This window comes from Mus pahari, chromosome 9 (genome assembly GCF_900095145.1).
Source record: "Mus pahari chromosome 9, PAHARI_EIJ_v1.1, whole genome shotgun sequence".
Classification (NCBI taxonomy): Eukaryota; Metazoa; Chordata; class Mammalia; order Rodentia; family Muridae; genus Mus; species Mus pahari.
In genome coordinates, this window is record NC_034598.1 from 90,638,841 (window position 1) to 90,657,936 (window position 19,096).

The 19,096-nt window shown below is 50.8% G+C and overlaps 2 protein-coding genes across 2 annotated transcripts in view; one reads left to right on the plus strand and one right to left on the minus strand.

Annotated features, from left to right (window-relative positions):
• Positions 1 to 206: 206 nt before the first annotated feature.
• Positions 207 to 1,898, minus strand: LOC115064681 (progesterone receptor-like). Its single transcript, XM_029542034.1, has 3 exons — positions 1,419 to 1,898; positions 809 to 1,384; positions 207 to 392 (listed from the first exon to the last, which is right to left on the minus strand). The coding sequence occupies exons 1-3, from the start codon at positions 1,896 to 1,898 to the stop codon at positions 207 to 209; spliced, it is 1,242 nt and encodes a 413-aa protein (XP_029397894.1).
• The window catches only part of Nuak1 (NUAK family kinase 1), a 71,990-nt gene continuing 54,438 nt past the window's right edge, over positions 1,545 to 19,096 (plus strand). Inside the window, exon 1 of the mRNA XM_021205115.2 lies at positions 1,545 to 2,139. Coding sequence (XP_021060774.1) covers positions 1,897 to 2,139 — 243 coding nt within the window. The 5' untranslated portion in view covers positions 1,545 to 1,896. The remainder of the gene's footprint in view (positions 2,140 to 19,096) is intronic.

Below are 19,096 nucleotides of genomic sequence, written 5' to 3' on the forward strand. Positions count from 1 at the left end.
TGGAACAAACAGATTGGAGCATGGCCTTTGCGGGGGTTTTTTTTTTTTTTTTTTTTTTTGTCTTATGTGAGTGCTTTTAAGGTAGGCAGGGACTGGCGGAGGGTTTCAGGCATCAGTAAGATAAGTAAATAAAGTTTGGAGATAAGACCATTATCAAGTCCAGAACTGAGCAGAGGAGTGAGGGCCGATAATGGGTGTGTTTCAGGCTATGACTCTGGCAACAGGGGCGGGGGCTGGGGGGGGGATGCATCTGGTGAAGGCAGGCTGCTGCTGGAGTCCAGTGTAAGGTGATAAATAGACTGGAGCGAAGACAGAAGGAATTTGGAGGGTGGGCGGAACCTGAGGGCTGCAGAAGGAAGCACCAGCTGCTCTTCCTGGTCAATCTTCCCACCCTAGTGTGGAACAATGTAATTTATGTGAAATTACTTTAAAAAATTTCTCAAGATACCTTTAATTTTTTTTTTCTCCCCTCATGTCTTATTTTTCCTCCCTTCGTCTCAGGAGAACCAGGGCAGCCTTTCTGGGAGGCCTTCCTGCCTGACCTTCACCTGGTGGGGTGAGATCTGGCCTTTTTAGTCAAAGGAAAATTCCCATCGCCTGCGGGGGTCAAGAGGCCTGCAAGTGGCCTCTGGCTTGGACAAGGAACTGCTCAGCAGGCCGAGGTCTTCCTTGGCTTATCTCAGAGCCATGGTTTATCGGAAAGAGGTCTTTCCCAATGGTGCTGGGCAGCTCAGGGAACCCAGCTCCATCCAGGCTCCCACTTCCCTCCTCTTAGGTGGTGGTCCCTGTTGGACTCCCAGAACTTTACCGGGAGATAGGAGCCCTGGCGAAAGGCCGGGTTCCTCCTTCGAGCCTTCGTTCCTGACTCCTCCTTTCTCCCTGAGAGAGAGCCGGGGTCCCGAAGCATCCCTCCCGGGGACTTTCCAGGCTCCGCGGTTGCTCCAGGAGGGCCCTGCCCTGACCGAGCCGGAGCTGGGGGCCTGCAGGGCCTCGGCTGCTGGAGGGGACCGTGACTCACCGCCGGTAACCCAACACCGCTGGGCCTCCTTTCAACCCAGCCTCCCCCAGTTCCCGCGAGCCTGGCGGCCTCCGCCACTCCATAACAAACACGAAGGGTGGCCCGGGAGGCTGCAGCCCCGGGCCACAGAGCGTGAGCCTGACTTTGTGCGTTGTCGCCTCTGTGGCCTCGGGGCCCCGCGAGTTTTATCCGAGGCCGATCGGCCCAAGCTAGCTGTGGACCGCCCGCAGTAGCTCCGGAGGGTGAGTGCGGGACGCTCAGGGAGGGAACAAGCGCACTGACGATCCCCCACCCCCCCACCTCGACCCACCCGGGACCTTGCGTCCCCACCCGGCGAGGACAAAGCAGCCTGGCCGCCGCCCCGGCCTGCGCCGCACAAAGAGTGAACGACGACACGCACCCCGCCCCCTCCCTGCGCGGTGGCCCGGCGCGGAGGTGGGGACACCCGGGCGCCCGCCCCGCGTTCCTCTCTCGCCCCGCCCCGTCTGCGCGTCCTCCCGGCGCGGGGGCGGGGGGCGCGGCGCCCCACATAACACTCCCCTCCAGCGCGCGGAGCCACCCTCTCCCCTCCTTCTCGCCAACACCACCGCCTCCCCTGACACCGCTGCCACCTCGCCGGACGCTCCGCAGATTGCCGCGGCCGGCCAGGGGGCGGTGCGCCGAGCGTGCGCGCCCGGGACGCCAGATGTGCAGTCGCCGCCGCCGCCGCCGCCGCCGCTAGTGCCCCAGCGGCAGCCAGAGCCAGGTCGGGTCGTCTGAGCAATGCTGCCGCGGGGGCGACCTTGAACGCACCCTGGTTTCCCTCGGCGGGGACCACCCCGAGCCCCTGTGCCGGGTCCTGCCCTCTCCAGCTCGGCTCGCCCTGCGCTTGCTTGGTCATGGAAGGGGCGGCAGTGTCCGCGGCAGGGGATGGCCCTGCTGTAGAGACCGGCTTGCCCGGCTCTCCGCTGGAGGCGGTGGCCGGGGCGACTGCAGCCCCAGTGGAGCCCAGGAAGCCGCACGGGGTGAAGCGACATCACCACAAACACAACTTGAAGCATCGCTATGAACTGCAAGAGACCCTGGGCAAAGGTACCTACGGCAAAGTCAAGAGAGCCACAGAGAGGTTTTCGGGCCGAGTGGTGAGTAAGGGAAATTCCTGGAGGATTTGGGCTAGTTCCGTGGTGGACCATGAAGGGGGAGACGGTCTGGGGACATCACACCACCGGGGCTCCCTTCATTAGAAGGGTTTCAATAGAAGCCCCCAGTCAGACCCCTCAGTTTCCTTTCAGCACCCCGTGACTCAGGTGTATATCTCCGAAAACACTTGTTACATCCTGTCTGCACATATTTTGGGGGCTTCTCCCCCCCGTGTTTTTTTTTTTAACCCCAGCTAGCAAAGTAGTGTTTAGGATTTACAAACATTTTGCAGCTTTGGGAACATGGGGTCTTCCCCAAAAAGACGTACCTTCAAACCTTGTCCAGGAGTTCCTTATTTGTACAAACTCTAAAAAGACCTACATTCTCAGCCATGAAGCTGGACTTTCAAGTGTTGTATCCTGCAGTTGCTCAGGACACCCGCTTCATCCCCATCTACCTACAGTCCCACTTCTCCTTTTCACTGGGATGCTTGATTACCCCGCTGCTGCTGTTCTTGGTGCAAAAGACTCCTCCTGTCTATCAAACCTAAAAGCCTCTACTGAATGTCTGAGGTTTCTTGACAGTTTGCATTCCGGCCTCTGGCAAGTATGGCACGTCCGGGGCAGGGGTGGTCATTCAGACCCTGAGCTGATTTGCAGCAGGCTCGCTTGCCTTACCACGTCCTGGCTTCAGGACTACTAAATTGTTCAAGGGGTCTGGTCAGCCGCCCCCGTACAGCTGAAGTTCTGCCAGGGTGCCTCGGGGGCTCAGTATTGTCCCAGCTTTGGATTGTTGTCGGTCCCCCCTCTGCAGAACAGGCCCTTGAAATGCACACTGCTTGTGGCTAGAGTTGGGTTCAAAGTGACTGACTCTTGCAGAAAGAGTTTGTGTGGTGTATGGCAGCAATGCACATGGTTCTTTGATTTAAAGCATATCAGATGTACTTTAATTGATTTAGGGCCAAAGTCAGAAACTATGACGCTTCTGGTGTGCAGTTTTTCGGGGTACTGGTGCGTGTGTGGGGATGCTGTTGCTTATAAACCTAACCAGTAGCTACAGGGAGGGCAAAGCGAACTGTCAGTGTGTTGGTAGTATTTCTTTTGTATTTATGTAGAGACGGTTCTGTGGAAACTGATTGCGGTCAGCAAGGTTTGCTCTCGTCATCTCAACAGTGTGGCCAGCTGCAGCGCCCCTCCGCTTCTCAGATTCACTGCCCACACTGACATGCGTTATCATTTTTAAAAAGTCTGTTATCAATGAGTTGGAGATAGGGGTTTGTGTTCTCAAAATAAACTGCTCTGCCATACATGGATTTTATGACCATTGCGCAGGTGCCCTTTGCTTCCTAGGCTGAGAATTCTGTGTGTGTGTGTGTTTGGGGGGGGGGCGATTCTCTGCCAATGAAGAGCCTGAGAAGCACGCTCATTCACGATTTTCTTCTGAGGTGATATTCTCCAGGCTGGATGTTGAATAAGCAAAAACTTAGTGTAGCTCCTTTCCCTGGTTGTCTTAATAGCTGATGTAGAATCGTGCTGGTAAGTTGGGAAGCAGGATAATGAAAAACAGGCGCCGTCTGAGGTGCAGGTTGAAGATGTGAGAATGTGAGGGGTCGAGGGGGGAGGGCAGGTCTGGAATCTGTGGTGGGGACCCTCACGTTCTCACACCTAAGTGCTTGTGAGTCAGCTCAGCCAGGCTTGGAGTCTTTGTGGCATATGCTTGCCCGCTGAGCTCCATTGTGGCTTCCAGTCAGGCAGGCGTTCTTCTAGCTGTCTGATCCACAGGCTGGGTTAGACTTGCATTGGTAGGCAGGCGCCTGCCTTCCTCTTTTGGTGGGTGTCTGGAAACATTCTGCCAGGATTTAGCCTCACGGCCACTAGGGGGCACCCAGAGAACGACAGAGGCTCATTTCTCCTCTTCAAGACCAGTCAGCTGTTATTGTCTGGTTCACCCTCCCTCCCATTGTGCTATTAATTTCAGCGAAATCTCTTGTTTTATTTAAAAAAAAAATTATGTAAAGATTTTGAAGCTGGCAGTAGAATCCAGGCTGTTGGAACTGACAGTTAGCAAATGGCTTCACTTCTCCATGGGCTTGTTTTCTACTTGAGATCTAAATTGAGAACATTAGCAAGACCCTCTAGTGAACCCTCCCTTTTTAACAGATTGGAACCTGAGGTCTTGGGGCGGGGCACGAAGTCCTCCTGGGGCCTGAATCCTCCTCCTCCAATGAGTGAGCTGTTCACAGATGGCAGACAGGCTCAAGTGAAGAATGAGAACTGTCAGGTGGAAAATTCCCCATGTCTGTCTGAATAGAAGAAGATCATAGACGCAAACCCCAAAGAAAAACAGAAAAATATTGGTCAGCATTGTGCTTGCCCATTTGGCGCTTGGTGACTCGGTGCCAAGAGCAGCAACACGTTTTCTGCGATTACCTCGACTTGCCTCCTAGCTTCTAGCTTCCGCTGAGGAGGCTCAGGAAAACACTGACTCGATTCTGCCAGCTCTATCATTGGGTGGATTTCCTATGGATGCTTTTTCATCCAGCCCCGTTTGAGAGCAGCTCTCAGATGGGAGCAAGGACGCTCACCTGTTCTGATAACGTGGCTCAGGGGCTGGGTATCGATGCGAGTGTCAGCATTCCTGCCTGAATTAGGGGCCCTGCTCACAGAGGACAGTCACCGTAGTTCTCAACAAGGCATAAAACCGCGTTACCTTCAACACCTTGAAGAGACGTACAGGGGCCAGCTGGTTCAATCCTCTGCGTGGTCCAGGCCTCTCCTTTTCCTCATTCCCAAATGTGGATTGATTGTCTTCCGTATTCTCATGGATGATTTCATCTAGATTTTAAGGCTGTTGGAGAGACAGGTTACTTTGGGCAATTAGCCTTGGATCTTTCAGGGAGTGGGGGCAAAGGAGCTACTCACTTTGCCAGGGTAATTAGATTAATTAGGGAGGCGCAGGCATAGGAGGGCAAGACAGTCCACAGGATTCAGTTAGGATCTGAATCTGTTTCTACAGGGTTGTGCGCCCCTTTATTGCACAACCTTTGTTTGGGTGAAGTTTTGGGCCGGCTGTGGGATGAACTTCTGGGTCATCATAGGGCATGTACTTTTTGGGAGCCAGTTTCTTGGACCTTTAGGGCACACAAAGTATCGCTAAAACAAACATAACCCAACAAAACAAAAAAATTGAACCCAAATGGCAAACAGCTTTTGGGGGAGTGTTTGACCAAAGTGAATATCACAAGTGTAAACTCTTGCCAAAAGCGATTCCCTCAACCCAGCCATGGCAAACTGCACGTCTGAGAGCTATATGAACACGTTGGCCTGCCAACCTGGTTACGTAGGGGCACAGTGGCTGAGGTGCCCTGTTAGAGCTGCTTTTCAAGCCCAGTTTCCAGCACATCAGAGATCTTGGCCAGTGTGCCATCCCAACCTGTTCCAGGAATTTTAGTTGAGTTTTTCACACCTGAAATGACTGAACTTAGGCGAAGAAAACCTGATTCAGGGATGTCTGTTGTTGTTTAAAGACGCCATCCGTGTTCCTTTGGGACATATCGTAGCAGAAGTGAAACCTACCTAAAGATAGAGAATGAATTCTGTTAGACGGGGTGACTGTCTGCCACACACGTTCACTGTGCTCAGTGTGGAGCCATGCATGAGAAAGGAGCTTCCTGTCTTTTAGAAGAGGTGGGGGAAACCGTTCTTCGGCCAGGCATCCCACCCACTCCCTGGAGGCTGTCATCATTTTGGGGAGGCCAGCAGGAGCTCACTGGAGCTTAGTTCATCAAAGTGAGCTGATCTCAGAAAGAAGCACTTGTTCCTGCTGTTACATCCAGGAGAGAGAGAGAGAGAGAGAGAGAGAGAGAGAGAGAGAGAGAGAGAGAGAATATGTAAGGAATATGTAAGATTGTGTGTGATTGTATGTGTACATGCCTGTGTGTGAGAATATGCAAGAATGTATGTGTGTGTATGTGAGTATGTGTGTGTGAGAGAGAATGTGTGTGTGTGTGTGTGTGTGTGTGTGTGTGTGAGGGTGTGTGGGAGAGAATAAAAGTAAGTGTGTGTGTGTGTGAGAGAGAGAAAAAGAGAATATGTAAAAGTGTGTGTGAGAGTCTGTGTAAGAGAATATGAAAGTATGTGTGCAGATGCATGTGTAAGAGAATATGTGTGTGTACAAAAGAGATGTGTGTATATGTCTCTTTGTGTGTGTCTCTGTGTGAGAATGTATATGAGAGAGAGAGGGACAGAAAGAGAGAGAGAGAGAGAGAGAGAGAGAGAGAGAGAGAGAGAGAGAGAGAGAGAGGAGAGAAATTAATTAAAGTGTGTGTTTGTGTTCGTATGTCTGTGTGTATAGCGTGCCTGGGGCTGTACACACATTTATCCTGGTGAACCTGTGGAGACCGGAGGAAACCCTTGGGTGTCATTTCCTTGGCACTATTCACGTTGTTGTTTGAGGGTGTCTCTCACTGGCCTGGAGCTGGCAGAGTAGTGGCCTGGCTGGCCAGCCCTAGGGGCTTGCCTGACTCTACCTTTCCAGTGCCACAATTACAAGAGCGTGTCCCACCTGGGGGGCCCAACTCAGGGCCTCCAACCTGCACAGGGAACAGACCAACAGAATCACCTCCCAGCTGCCACCAGGAGATGGGTCTGAAATCATGAGGTGTGCCATACTGAGCTTTCCAGACATGTTCCCTAGTTGGACCCTCACCTCTAAGCTCGCTCTAGTGGATCAGTTTTAGAGGTGGAGAAAATAACGTATCAGTCGGTGAAGAGTCGAGGGTCACAGCTGGACAGCATCTCTGAAGTGTGTTTGGAAACCCCTTGCTGCTGGAGAAATCCAGAGCCTTCTTCATGTCACACAGCTGGTGACTCTGGACATCCCTCTTTGCCAGTGGTTCCGGCTCAGCTGTGGGCTGACTCTTTTATGAAGTTGGTTCTCACTGTAGTTCCAGAAGTGAATGCAGAGGCAAGGCTGTGGCAACCAAGTCTTCTAGGATGCCACCAGAGGCAGATTCACCGAGCAAAGGACTGTCACAGATGGGTAGAGATTATAGGTTAGCGACCCTGACCTTGGAAGGCATTGGCAGTTGTTTGGCAACAGAAGGCACGGCTGGTAAGGAATGAGTGGAAGCGGAAAGTCTGCAGACCTGCCCCGCTCGCTCTCCTTCTCTGAAGCACTTAGCTGGCATTCCCTACCAGCTCAGAGGAGGGAAAGCCAAGGCCTGCTGAAGCTGTCCCTGGATGTGGGTCTCAGGAGCCTGGGACCTGGGAGCATCACAGGGTCAGGTGAGCAGATCGGGTACTCTTCAGCGTGAGGCTTATTCTGGGGTGCAGTGGGATACCAGATTGCTTAGGTAGGCAGGGCGATGAGAACTGATAATCATAGCAATCGGTGCTGCTCGTGTATTGGGGTGGGCCAGGTACGTACCGACCGATTGACCTCCCCCTACAGATCTTACCACCCCATTTTGCGGAAGAGGGAGCGGAGGCGTCTCGAGCTGATCCAGCTTCTGCAATGAGACCAGGGTTTGTACCCAGAAACCTTGACCGTAGCTCTTTCTGGAAGTAAGCTGAGCTGGATACAAGTCGTGGAAAGATTGTATGCCTGGGGACCTGGAGAGTTGGGGTGTTGGGGAGCAGGGAGAGTTTCACAAGAATTGGCTGTGAGGAGATAAGAACCAGAAGTATCTTGGGCCGAGGATGGTGAGGTGTTGCTTCTTGGCCGTTTTTAATGATTCAGACCAAGGAGCGCCTCACCTGGACACACACTGCATTCTTTGTGCCCCAAATAACCTGCTCCTGAATGCCCGGGGTTGGAGGGTGCACTCCATGGGTAAACAAGTTCATATTCTTAGCCTGTAGTGTAAAAAGCATCCATGTTGTGCCAAGACTTCTTACCTCCTCCCTCTGAGGATGTAGCAAGAGTTAAGCAGCTCAGTCAAGGTTTTCTCATCCGTCACACCCCGTGTAACTGTCTTGAACCTATCTCACACTGCCGTCCACCAGAGAGGCCTTACTGAGTGCCAAGCTTGGAGCAGGCCCCCAACCAAGGCCTGTAGGATGGAACAAGGAGTATCAGAGAGGTGTGGAACTGAGGCTTATCTTCCCCTGGCCCCGGGGAACGTTTGCATTAGTTGGCAAGGAGACACAAGACTGGAGATGAACGGTGAGCAGGGGGAAGTCGGCAGAGGCAGGCAGACCCCTCCCTGCACAAATTCCTTTGCCGTTACATTGGCTCACGCATTCGTCAGGGAGAGACGTATATCCAGGGCTTTGTCGGGTTCCTGGCTGCGGCTTCCTGTCCTCAGCGGCTCCAGAGTCAGACAGCCGAACTCTCATTCGTCTTCCCCACATGAAAGTCTTGGAGCATCTGTAAGTTATGATTTGTGAAGTATCTGCTTTAAAGCAGAATGCATTTATCACCGCGTGCGCGCGGGTCCAGACGACACTGGCAAGTGCAACACTGGGAAGACCCGTGGCCCCAGGAGAGGAGGGGCCGGGCCAGATGACCCATCCGTGAGTGGAGTCTGGCTGAATTGATAAAATTCCCTGGAAACAGCCCAGGAGCAGCCAGATGTTGGCTTCATGGCGAGATTCCTCCGTAAACTTTTGACTGTATGTAAAGAGTAGGGCTGGGTGATTTCACTCCTGGGTCTACCCAGGAGAAACATAAACACATGTCTGCATAAAGCATGTCCACAAATGGTGGGAACAGCATCATCTCTACGCTCCCCTAAGTGGAAGGCACACGAAGGATCCCCTCCCTGTGAATGGAGACGTGCAATGTGGCATGTTCAGTTTACATACGATAGTCTTGTGATCTCTTGCATAATCTCACCTATTGAGTATTTGTGGAATGCTATTCAGCAAGGAAAAGAAGCAAAGGGCTTCATGCTCCAGCGTGGAGCAACTGTGAAGACACCATGCCAAGTGAAAGAAGCCAGTTAAGAAAGCCCACCACGCAACACATGGTTCTGAGTCTGGGACATCTCCAAAGTGAGCCGGTACACAGGGACAGAAAGATTAGTGACTGTCAGGGCTGATGGTGGACCTGGCAGGAGAAGGAGAGTGGCTGCTAACTGGTATGCTTAATTGGGGTGGGGTGGGGGGATATGGACATGTTTTACAATGGAAATGATAATTGCACAAACTTTGAGAAAGCCCCAAATTGTGTACTTCAGATTGAGGGAATTGAAGGTCATATTTCAAGAAACCTGATGTTTGAAAAAACGTGGGACTTTGGGGCAGGGAGTGGGGATGACTGGGGAAGACCATGTCTGTCAGGCCTCTGAGATGTCAAACCTGCAAGACACTCATTGTATGTAAGAAGTAGATGGTGGCATCCTGCTTGCCTCAGGACACACAGACACACACACACACATATACACATACACACACATATACACATACACACACATACACACCGTACTCATATACACACACATGCACACAAGCACACATACATACACATACATGCACATACATACACACATATACACATAGTACTCACACACACATGCACATAAGCACACATACATGCACATACATGCACATACATACACACATATACACATACACACCATACACACATATACATACACATATACACACATATACACACATACACATACATGCACACACATCACACACACATACACACATATACACACATACACATACATATACATAATACACATATACACACATGCATGCACATATACAGGCACACACACATACAGATACATATATACACGCACGTGCACACATACAAATACACACATATGCATGCACACACACACATACACATGCACACACATACACATATGCACTTGCACACACATGCACATACATATACACATGCATGCACACTCATACAGACACACATATATACATACACATATGTATATATACACACATGTGCACACATACACACATGCACTCGCACACACACATCTTGGAGATTGTGTCCTTATCCCCCATGTCTCACCCCAGTCCTTGACAGCAAGGTGACCTTGGGTGGGTTACTCTAGCTTCTGCTTCCCTTTTTCTCAGCAGGAGCCCATGATGGATCTTATCTGATGGCTTATTGAGAGGATTCAATGAGATGATGCAGCTAAGCCTACTGCCTGGTATGGTGACAGGGCCATTCACACTGGCCAGGTAGTGCCAGTCTAAGACATCGTCTATTCACTTGCCTGGCACCCTGTGCCTGCAGGGCATGCACATCCCTGCTTGGTGAACCCAGGAAGTAAACTGTAGCTGACCCAGTCTGTGGACATCCCTGCCCTGGCTGATGTGGAATCACAGCTTTTTTTCCCTCCCACCTAGCAGTCACCTGGAGTGTTTCAAGTGTACTGAAAGAGGGCTCAACCAACACCGTGGGGACATTGTGGTTAATTCATGCCATTGAGATACCTAGAATTTACCTAGATTTAGAATATGGCAAGTCATTCACCTGCAATAACCAGGGAATGCCATTAAGGGGTTGAGTAAGAAATCCCAGCAGTGTGGCAGACAGACCCAGGTCCACACCCTGCCTGCTTCCCAGTCGCTGCAGGCTCCTGGGAGACCCACGTGTTGTTTTGGTTAGCAAAAGCTCCTCCCAGTGTCTTATTGCTTAGAATCAACACTAGAGGTGGGACATGGAAGCTTCCAGTGTAGAACCTTAGACACACTAGCTATTAATTTTATTACTGATAAGGTCTGAGTTGATGCGCTGTATTGAAAATAGGTTGAGCTGGGTGTGGTGGTGCTTGTCCCTGATCCCAAGGCTCATGGCAGCAGGATCTTGAAATTGTAATTACCTGGGAGAGGCTGTTGTGGAGAACCCAAAGGCTTTGGCGTTGCCCCTGGCTCTCTCTGTCAAAATCCTTCCTTGGGTTCTGCATTTGCCATGGCCATCGGGGTTCCTTCCCTGTTCCTCTGCCCCAGCTCAGTGTTTGGAGGTTGGACGTTGGTGTGTAGAGAGCCTCTTGTTCATCATCCATCAGGGCAGAGATGGATGCTGTGTAAATGTGTGCATGGCAGGCATCCTGTGAGAGTGAATGAATGGGTGAAGAACTGCAGGAGTCTTGTATCAACAGTCTTGAGAGGGGACAGTCTGAGAAGGCCAGAGGCAGCAGGAAGTTCCCCTGGGGCCTCGTCACCCTCTTCTCACCACCACGCAGAGAGCAGACCCGTCAGGACTGCAGCATGGCTCTCTAGTCTACTTCTGTGTGGTTGGAGAGAGGAGGAGACTGAATTGTCCACAGCCTGCTTCCTTCTTACCTGCTGCTCACTTCTTGGGAGTTGTGCATGCTCCTTGTCTGGGCTGCCCCTGAGCTGCCAGCCTTCCTCTGGAGGTCCCTGGGCTGCCCCTGAGCTGCCAGGCTTCTGTCCCCTGTCTGGGGAGCTCCGCTCATCAGCTCTGTGGAGTGGGCAGGCTCTAGGTGCAGAAGTTGTCTTCAAGGTTTCCAAGACACTCCCCCCCCCCCACCTTGTAAATCAGGCACTTGAGGAACTCTAAACTCGCTGGCCTGTGGAGTTAGTGTACATGTACATCTAGAGAAAAAAATGCCATCATGACTGGTCTTTCAGCTGGAGGGAAGAATCCTACCCCGTTTACTTTGGTTGGTGATATTGGGACATCTAACAGGAAGGCACAGGGAAGAGGCCATGGAAGACCTTATTAGCTCCCTTCCTGAAGGCAGAGTTGGGACTTGGTGGCTCAACTTCCATTCTTTTGGATGGCAATTTAGAAAAGGACTTAGTACTTACAATGGTCCTCTTTCCCAGGCTCTGACCAGCAGTGTGGCTCAAGGACTACAGGGGCCTTTAAAAACTATACAAGGTTAAAAATTAAAAACATATTATGTGAATATCTGGGTGTTTTGCATGCTTGCCTGTATACCACCTATGTGCAGGACCAGTAGAAGCCAAAAGAGGGCGCTGAACCCCCTAGAACTAGAGTTACTGATGGTTGTGAGCCTTCCTGTGGATGATGGGAACTAAACCCGGATCTTCTGGAAGAGCGGCCCATGAGTGTATTCTTGCTGGCTGTCATTGTGGTCTGCTCTGGGAACCAAAGGACATTCATATCGGAGTCTGCTCAGATGGTGACGGGGAGGCGGATGATCTCATTGTGATGAGAAATAAAAACACACTTGGTAACCTGAAGAGAGTCCAGATACAGTTTCTTTGCCTGTGAAGTGAGACTAGCCAGGCATGTCAAGGAGATGAATGTAGAGTTCTGAGGGGAATCTGTACCCCTTATAGTGTGGCTGGTTTGTGGGAGGGGTGGGGTGCTCCCAGGGGATATAAGATAAGGACCCAGTTGCCACCACACATTTGGCAGCCAGCATACAATTTAGTGCACACAGTAGGTGCCCCGCTACTCAGTGCCTTTGCTTCATCTGTAAATGGAAGGGCAGGGACGGAATGACCTCAAAGGTACAGCCTCTTGTGTTTCTCAACCTGTGGGTTGTGACCCCATTGGGGTCGCATATATAAAATGACAGTTATGAAGTAGCAATGAGATAATTATATGGTTGGGGGTCACCACAACGTGAGGAACTCTAGTCAGGGGTTGTAGTGTTAGGAGGGTCGAGAACCACTGTACTCTTGGGAGGCGAATCAGCTCTAGGATTTCCGGAACATGATTAGTGAAGGATGGACGTCATGCCCCGTGGCTGGGCTGTTGGCAGGAGCTCTCCAACTGTTTCTCACTGCCCTGAGCTCTGCCTCACAGCAACCTAAGCTTTCTTAGTAGGTCTCCACTGAGAGCTGGAGAACATGTCTCCCACTTCCCCTCAGGGTAATGAGATGGCAGTAGTGGGAAGAATCGCCTCTGGTGACAAGAATTGACGACAGAACATTTGCTGAGAATGGTACCCAGCTCTTAAGCACAGACTGACTAGTTGGGGTTGGGGTGGTGTACTGGCTAGGTTTGTGTCAACTTGACACAGCTGGAGTTATCACAGAGAAAGGAGCTTTAGTTGGGGAAATGCCTCCATGAGATCCAGCTGTAAGGCATTTTCTCAATTAGTGATCAAGGGGGGAGAGCCTCTTGTGGGTGGTGCCATCTCTTGGCTGGTAGTCTTGGGTTCTATAAGAGAGTGGACTGAGCAAGCCAGGGGAGGCAAGCCAGTAAAGAACATCCCTCCATGGCCTCTGCATCAGCTCCTGCTTTCTGACCTGCTTGAGTTCCAGTCCTGCATCCTTTGGTGATCAACAGCAGTTTGGTGAAATGTAAGCCAAATAAACCCTTTCCTCCCCAACTTGCTTCTTGGTCATGACGTTTGTGCAGGAATAGAAACCCTGACTAAGACAGGTGGCCACACTAGTTATCACTCGGATGTGGGGGTGAGAATGCAACCCACGTCCACCTGAGCTCTAAACAGTGAGGTGAGCTTTCTCTGCTTCCCAAGGAGTAGGAATGAGTCATTTTCTTTCTTGTGACAATTCTCTCCCAGGCAACAGGTTATTAATGTTTCTTCAAATGTTTGTTGAACCCTTTTGTGGGCTAGGCCCCTATTCTGGGCACTGAGAAGGAGCAGGCAGGGAGTAAGCTAGGCTCACAGAAGCTCTCTGAACCTCTTGATTCGAGAATGTGTGTCTAACCCTTGCCATTTCTAGATCCGTATCTTTACGCTCCATCCCAGTCGCTCCTTGCTAGTGCGTTTCAGAGGGCTGATTCTCTGCCCCCACCCCTTAATTCAATTTCTCAGAATCTCATCACTGCCTGTGCAGTACCCACTGTGCATCTTCAGCTCCCTCGGAGCTCAGTGTTCGCGGACAGAGGTGCTAGCAAACAGGAATCTTGCAGAGGACCTCTAAGCAGCTCAGCTCCCTCCTGTACTTCCCGACAGACTCGGAAGTAGATAAACTGTCTTTGCCTAGCAGAGCGGTGGGCAGAAGAAGCTAACAGACGCTGGTTTGTCTGGGGAGTGCTGAGCCCAGCACAGGACTGCCTTGACCCTAGGTGACACATTTGTTCTGGGCGTGCAGAGCCCCACTTTACAGCTTAGTAAGAGGGAGCACATTTCAGGACAATCAAGTGCCCGCTCAAAGCTGGGCAGGCAAGCTGGTGGCCAGTATTCTGGAGAGGAGAGGGGCTAAGTGGACATCTCACTGGGTGACAGACACTTTCTTGGGTGTGCAGGCTGGTCCAGGGCAGAGGGAGGATCCTAGTGGCCAACAACCTTATTGAGTGATAAGCCTGTTCCACACACACAAACTGCCTTTCCCTCCTGTCCTTTCCTGATTTTAATTTTTTTTTATATCCTTCCTCTCTCCCTCTCCCCTCCCTCCCTCCCTCCCTTCCTCCCTCCCTCCTTCCCTCCTTCTCTCCTTCCTCTCTTTTTTGAGTATGTGTGTGGTAGGGGGAGGCTGCTGGATTTGGGACCCAGAGCTATGTGCAGGCTCGGCTAATTCCCTACCACGGAGCAACATCTCCAGCCCGTGACTTATGTAGACCTTGCTTTCTTGTCCTTGAACCTGTGTGATTATCATGGTCAAGATATCTTGCAGGGATGTAGAGGCTCGGAGGAAGTGACCAATGAACGACTGTCCCCAAATCAGAGCTGGAATTCCAAGGTGAAGCCATCATGAGTTAGGGGGTTCCTGGCTGCGTTTGTGAACAACCTGTGGTGTCAGGCACTGCCCCCAGTGACAGTGACAGAGGTGCAGTGATGTTGAGACAGACGGGTTCCTGTTTCCACGAAGCTTACTGTCTACATCAGTGCAGCAGGAGCAGAGTATCCCCTGCTCATCCTCCTCCAGGCTAAGACACACTCCACTGCCCAGGGCCTCTCACCAGCCTTCTCTTCTAATGCATCCCACGTGGCTGAGAAGCATGGGCAACCTGAGCGTGTGAGTTATTGCAGCATCTGTTTTGCTAATGAAATCTCAAAGCCAGGCCTGATGGGGCCGGCCTATAATCAAGCTATTTCAGAGATGGAGGCAGGAGGAGCATAAATTCAAGGCCTACCTAGGCAATTCAGTGCGACTGTCTCAAAATAAAACATACGAGAGAAGGCTGGGGCTGTAGATCGGTGGTAGATCGCTTGCTTAGCAGTCGCAAAACTCAGAGTTCAATCCCTGCCGGCACTGGAAAAGAACATCCCAGTGTATAAATTGTTCTGGGACTATGTGAAGCCTCAGAAGAGAAACACCGAGCTGTGCAAGCCCCTGTTTTCCAGAAAAACACTGCTTTTGAAAGGTTTTAAAAGTTGCTTTTATTTATTTTGAGAACCCCTGATTTTATAACCGGAGGTGCAGCAGAGCAGCTGGGCTTTAGTGCCGCAGCAGAAGAAGGGGAAGGTCAGGCTGGACTTTTTAGGGCTTTATCTGGTGATGTCGTTTGCAAACCACAAGCAAAGCAAACCAACAAAACACAATAAAAAACCAAAACGAAACAAAACAAACCCTCCTTCCTGCCCCCCTTGCTTCAAGGAGAAGAAGCAATTGCTTCTTAAAACAGCTCACGAAGGGAAAAAATTATAATAAATATTTAGCATTTCTCTGGTGGCAGCAGCCTGACCTTCCTCCCAGCCACACAGTGAGTTCTAATTTGATGAAATGTTTGCATCGGCCACCAATTTTCTGGAGGAATTTAAAAGGCTTGTATTTGTGCTTAGGCTTAACACGAAGAAAACTCATAAAATCTGCCCAGTATCCTGGGCCAGTGGGATGTGCTCCCCAAGGACACAATGGCCATCAGTGGCGTGATAGGGGAGAAAGATCTGTCAGTCAGCTTTGGCTGACAGTGGGGGGTTCTCAGCTTCCGTCCCTGGGGCTTGCCTGGCCTGAGTACCATTTCCAAGTGATCATAATAACTATAAAAACTCCAGCCGGAGCACAATGCCTTGCACCTGGCTCTGCCCGAGAGCATCAGGGCATCCTGTAAGTGGGCGAGATAGCACGTGGTGCACCATCTTTGCTCACAGTGAGTCCCGTGTCTTTTTTTCCCTCCTAGTTTTTCTTTCTCATCTGTCCCAGACCAGCACTGTCAAAGAGGGACACCTGTGGCTATTATGAAGATAATAATAGATTACTTGACATGATATCAAGGAATAGATTCAGTTTCTTGGTTGCACAAGCCACCTTTTGAGTGGCTAGTAGCCCCTGTATGGCTGGAGTCAGATACCAGTCCAGGTAGTTCTGTTTGGCAGAGCCTAATGCTTGGTAATGAGGTAGGGATGGGCTGCGCCACCCCACACAGCTTCTGGTACTGCCTCTTAAGCATCTCTTCCACTGTTTTGTTGTATCCACGCCCCAATCATGTCTAGATGGGGACCTGGGAAATAGCATGTACTCAATGAGCTTTCAGATGGACGAGAAAAGGCCTGTATCAGCATTGTTTGGTGTGTGCATCACACCTTCTGAAAAAAAAACTCAGTAGATACATCTAGGGTTACCCTTGTCTGGAATTACCTGATATTTTTGACTTTGTCCTGTGTGTCAGGCACTGTACAAGTCTCTGGGATACAGAGATGAGGTTCCTGTAGCTAGGATGCTTCTCTCAGACAGCGATTTTAAATCTGGAGGGACGAGCCAGTCGACAGGATGCAGCTGTGAGTGTTCACAGACTTTCTGTGACACTCCGGCCCCGCCCCCACCCCTGCCACCAAGAGTCTGGTTAGCAGGATTGGGGCGACCTCTGGGACACTCAGTAGCCAGCCTTTGCATGTTGACTAGGATACTCAAGTGATTGAAGGGGGAAGGGAGCAGACTACAGTTGGCTCTTCTTGACAGTGACAGTCTAGGGACCTAGCGCACGGTTTTTTTCTGTTTTCTAAGAAGCAGAGTGAGCCGTGGTGCTTGGTCCTCGTCTTGCCCTCTCTTTCCACGTTATCCTAACATGATGTGTCAACGGGAACAACTACATCAGCGCGACTGCATGCCCGCGATGTTCCAAATACGTTAAACAGTTGATCTGATTTCATCCTCTTAGGTGCTTTAAGGGCTGCACAGCAATGTGGCTCCTGTTTGACAAACGGGCGAGCTGAGGCAGAGAAAAGGGAGGCCGTTGTCCACACTTAGACTGCTCGTGAGTGGATCTGTATCCTGAAGCTCTGGGGTACCGCCACCCATGGCCTCTGTACTTACGCAGACTCTCTGGAATGCCAGATGCGTGCTTTCTTCCAGTCGCTCAGAGGCAAGCTCAGGTATATTTAGGAAGGGCTTGTTTAGAGAAATAACACATGTGGACATTATGATCTACAGTGGTCGCCTCTGGATAGCTGTCTGTCCCCACAGGTCTGTCTCTGTACCTAAGGAACATAACTTATTCAGAGGACATTCCTGTAGGCCTACTGTGTGCCAGCCCTGATTAGTGTACAAGGCATATAACTTTTTATAAAGACTGAGCAGGTGTGATCCCAGGTCATTGTGTCCAGCTCCCCCACCTCCTAGATTGGAAAATACCAGCTGTAGTGTGGGCGTCACCGAAGCTCAGGGGCCTGCACTCCTGAAGATGTGCCCATCTAGATCTGGTCACGCCGGTCTTGCTCCTAGAAGGATTAATCTCCCCTACGCTACTGGCATGTTTCTCCCATAGGGACCTAGTCGTCCAAGCCATTCCACAGGGCCTGGGCATTCAAACCCTTTGCCCTGTTGCATCATGGGCTGCCCGTAACTCGGCAGCTGGCTTGTTTTCTTTCTAGGCCCCAGAAGTAGTGACCTTTGCCTGTCTGTTTATTTCAGGGAAATAATTCCATCCGGCAAGTATCGATTCCCGGGGCTGCAGAAGCATGTCTGGAGGGACTTCTTTGAGTGGAGTGGCCTGAAACGGCCTCTCAGAGGAGGTAGCAGCTGCTTCCTTTCTCTCAGCCCCTTCTCATTTTGCCCTCTGACATCTTCCTCTGAGGTTTAGTGTTTGAAGCCTGGGGTAATGTTATTAGACATATGTCTGCATAGTTCTGTTTGTTAGCAACATCGATAAGAATAACCATAAGCATGCTTGGAACGTATACAGGGCTGTATGGATGTGGCCGGATTGGGGGTTCTGATGCTTATTGCCCTTTGCTTGTTCTTAGCAGCAGTGGGGTAGAGACGTAAGACTAAAATCAGGATGACCTACAGCCATTTCCTGGCCTTAGAGGAGGCTTCTTTTTGTGGCATGGAGACTGCAGTGTCAGTTGTTGACCTGGCTGGGTGCTAATCAAGCAGAAGTGAATGCAGGGGAGCCTTACAGACCCTGAGCATTCAGCCTTCCTTGAGCTGCAGGCAAGGGGATGTAGGAATTAGAAGACTGGATGTTTAATGTGGAAATAGTAAAGGGTTATAATTGAGAGTTCTGGATGCACGCATGTTCATGCATGTTTTCCCAGGAGGATGGAGCCCACTTGTAGATGAAGCAAGTCTCTTCAAAACTGTAGACATTTACTGAGGAAGCCTTGGTCAGGGAAACCAGCCTGAGCCCTTTCCTTGGTGCCTTCAGCTCACTTCTAAATGGTCCTTGCTAGCCTTCCGGAACCTTCCTGTCTGTTAGTCACAGTTTATCTGGCTCTTCTGTCAACGTGTACTCCTTGTCTTGTATCAAAAGAAATTGTCTGCTCAAATCTTGAACGTTCACGGGACAGAGAAATTAAAGATTAAAAGGGAAGTTAGTTCACATGACTCAGGTTTTACGTGTAGCCTTTACTCTGTATGTGCGCTCATATGCAGTGCCTGTGTATTTTGTATGTGTGTGCACATGCATGCACGTGTGTGTGTGTGTGTGTGTGTGTGTGTGTATATGCAAGCAAAAGTTGGTGTCAGATGCCTTCTCATGTGCATATGAGCATGTGCACACAAGTGCAGGTACCCAAGAAGGCCAGAGGCATCCATCCCCTGGAGATGGAGTTATAGGTGCGCATGTGAGCTGCCTGGCATGGGTACCTGGATCAGAATTCCGGTCCTCTGCAAAAGCAATATGTGCTCTCAACCTCCGAGTTGTCCTTCCAGCTCCTCCTCCTCCTCCCCCTCCTCCTCCTCCCCC

What these genes read in the sequence shown, in the direction of transcription:
- LOC115064681 (XM_029542034.1), bottom strand. Translation starts at nt 1,898, where the DNA reads ATGACCAAGCAAGCGCAGGGCGAGCCGAGCTGGAGAGGGCAGGACCCG. An exon ending in CCGCGCAGGGAGGGGGCGGG is followed by an intron (nt 1,385 to 1,418) that starts GTGCGTGTCGTC and finishes TGTGCGGCGCAG; the next exon opens with GCCGGGGCGGCGGCCAGGCT. An exon ending in GCCAGGGCTCCTATCTCCCG is followed by an intron (nt 393 to 808) that starts GTAAAGTTCTGG and finishes GTTCCACACTAG; the next exon opens with GGTGGGAAGATTGACCAGGA.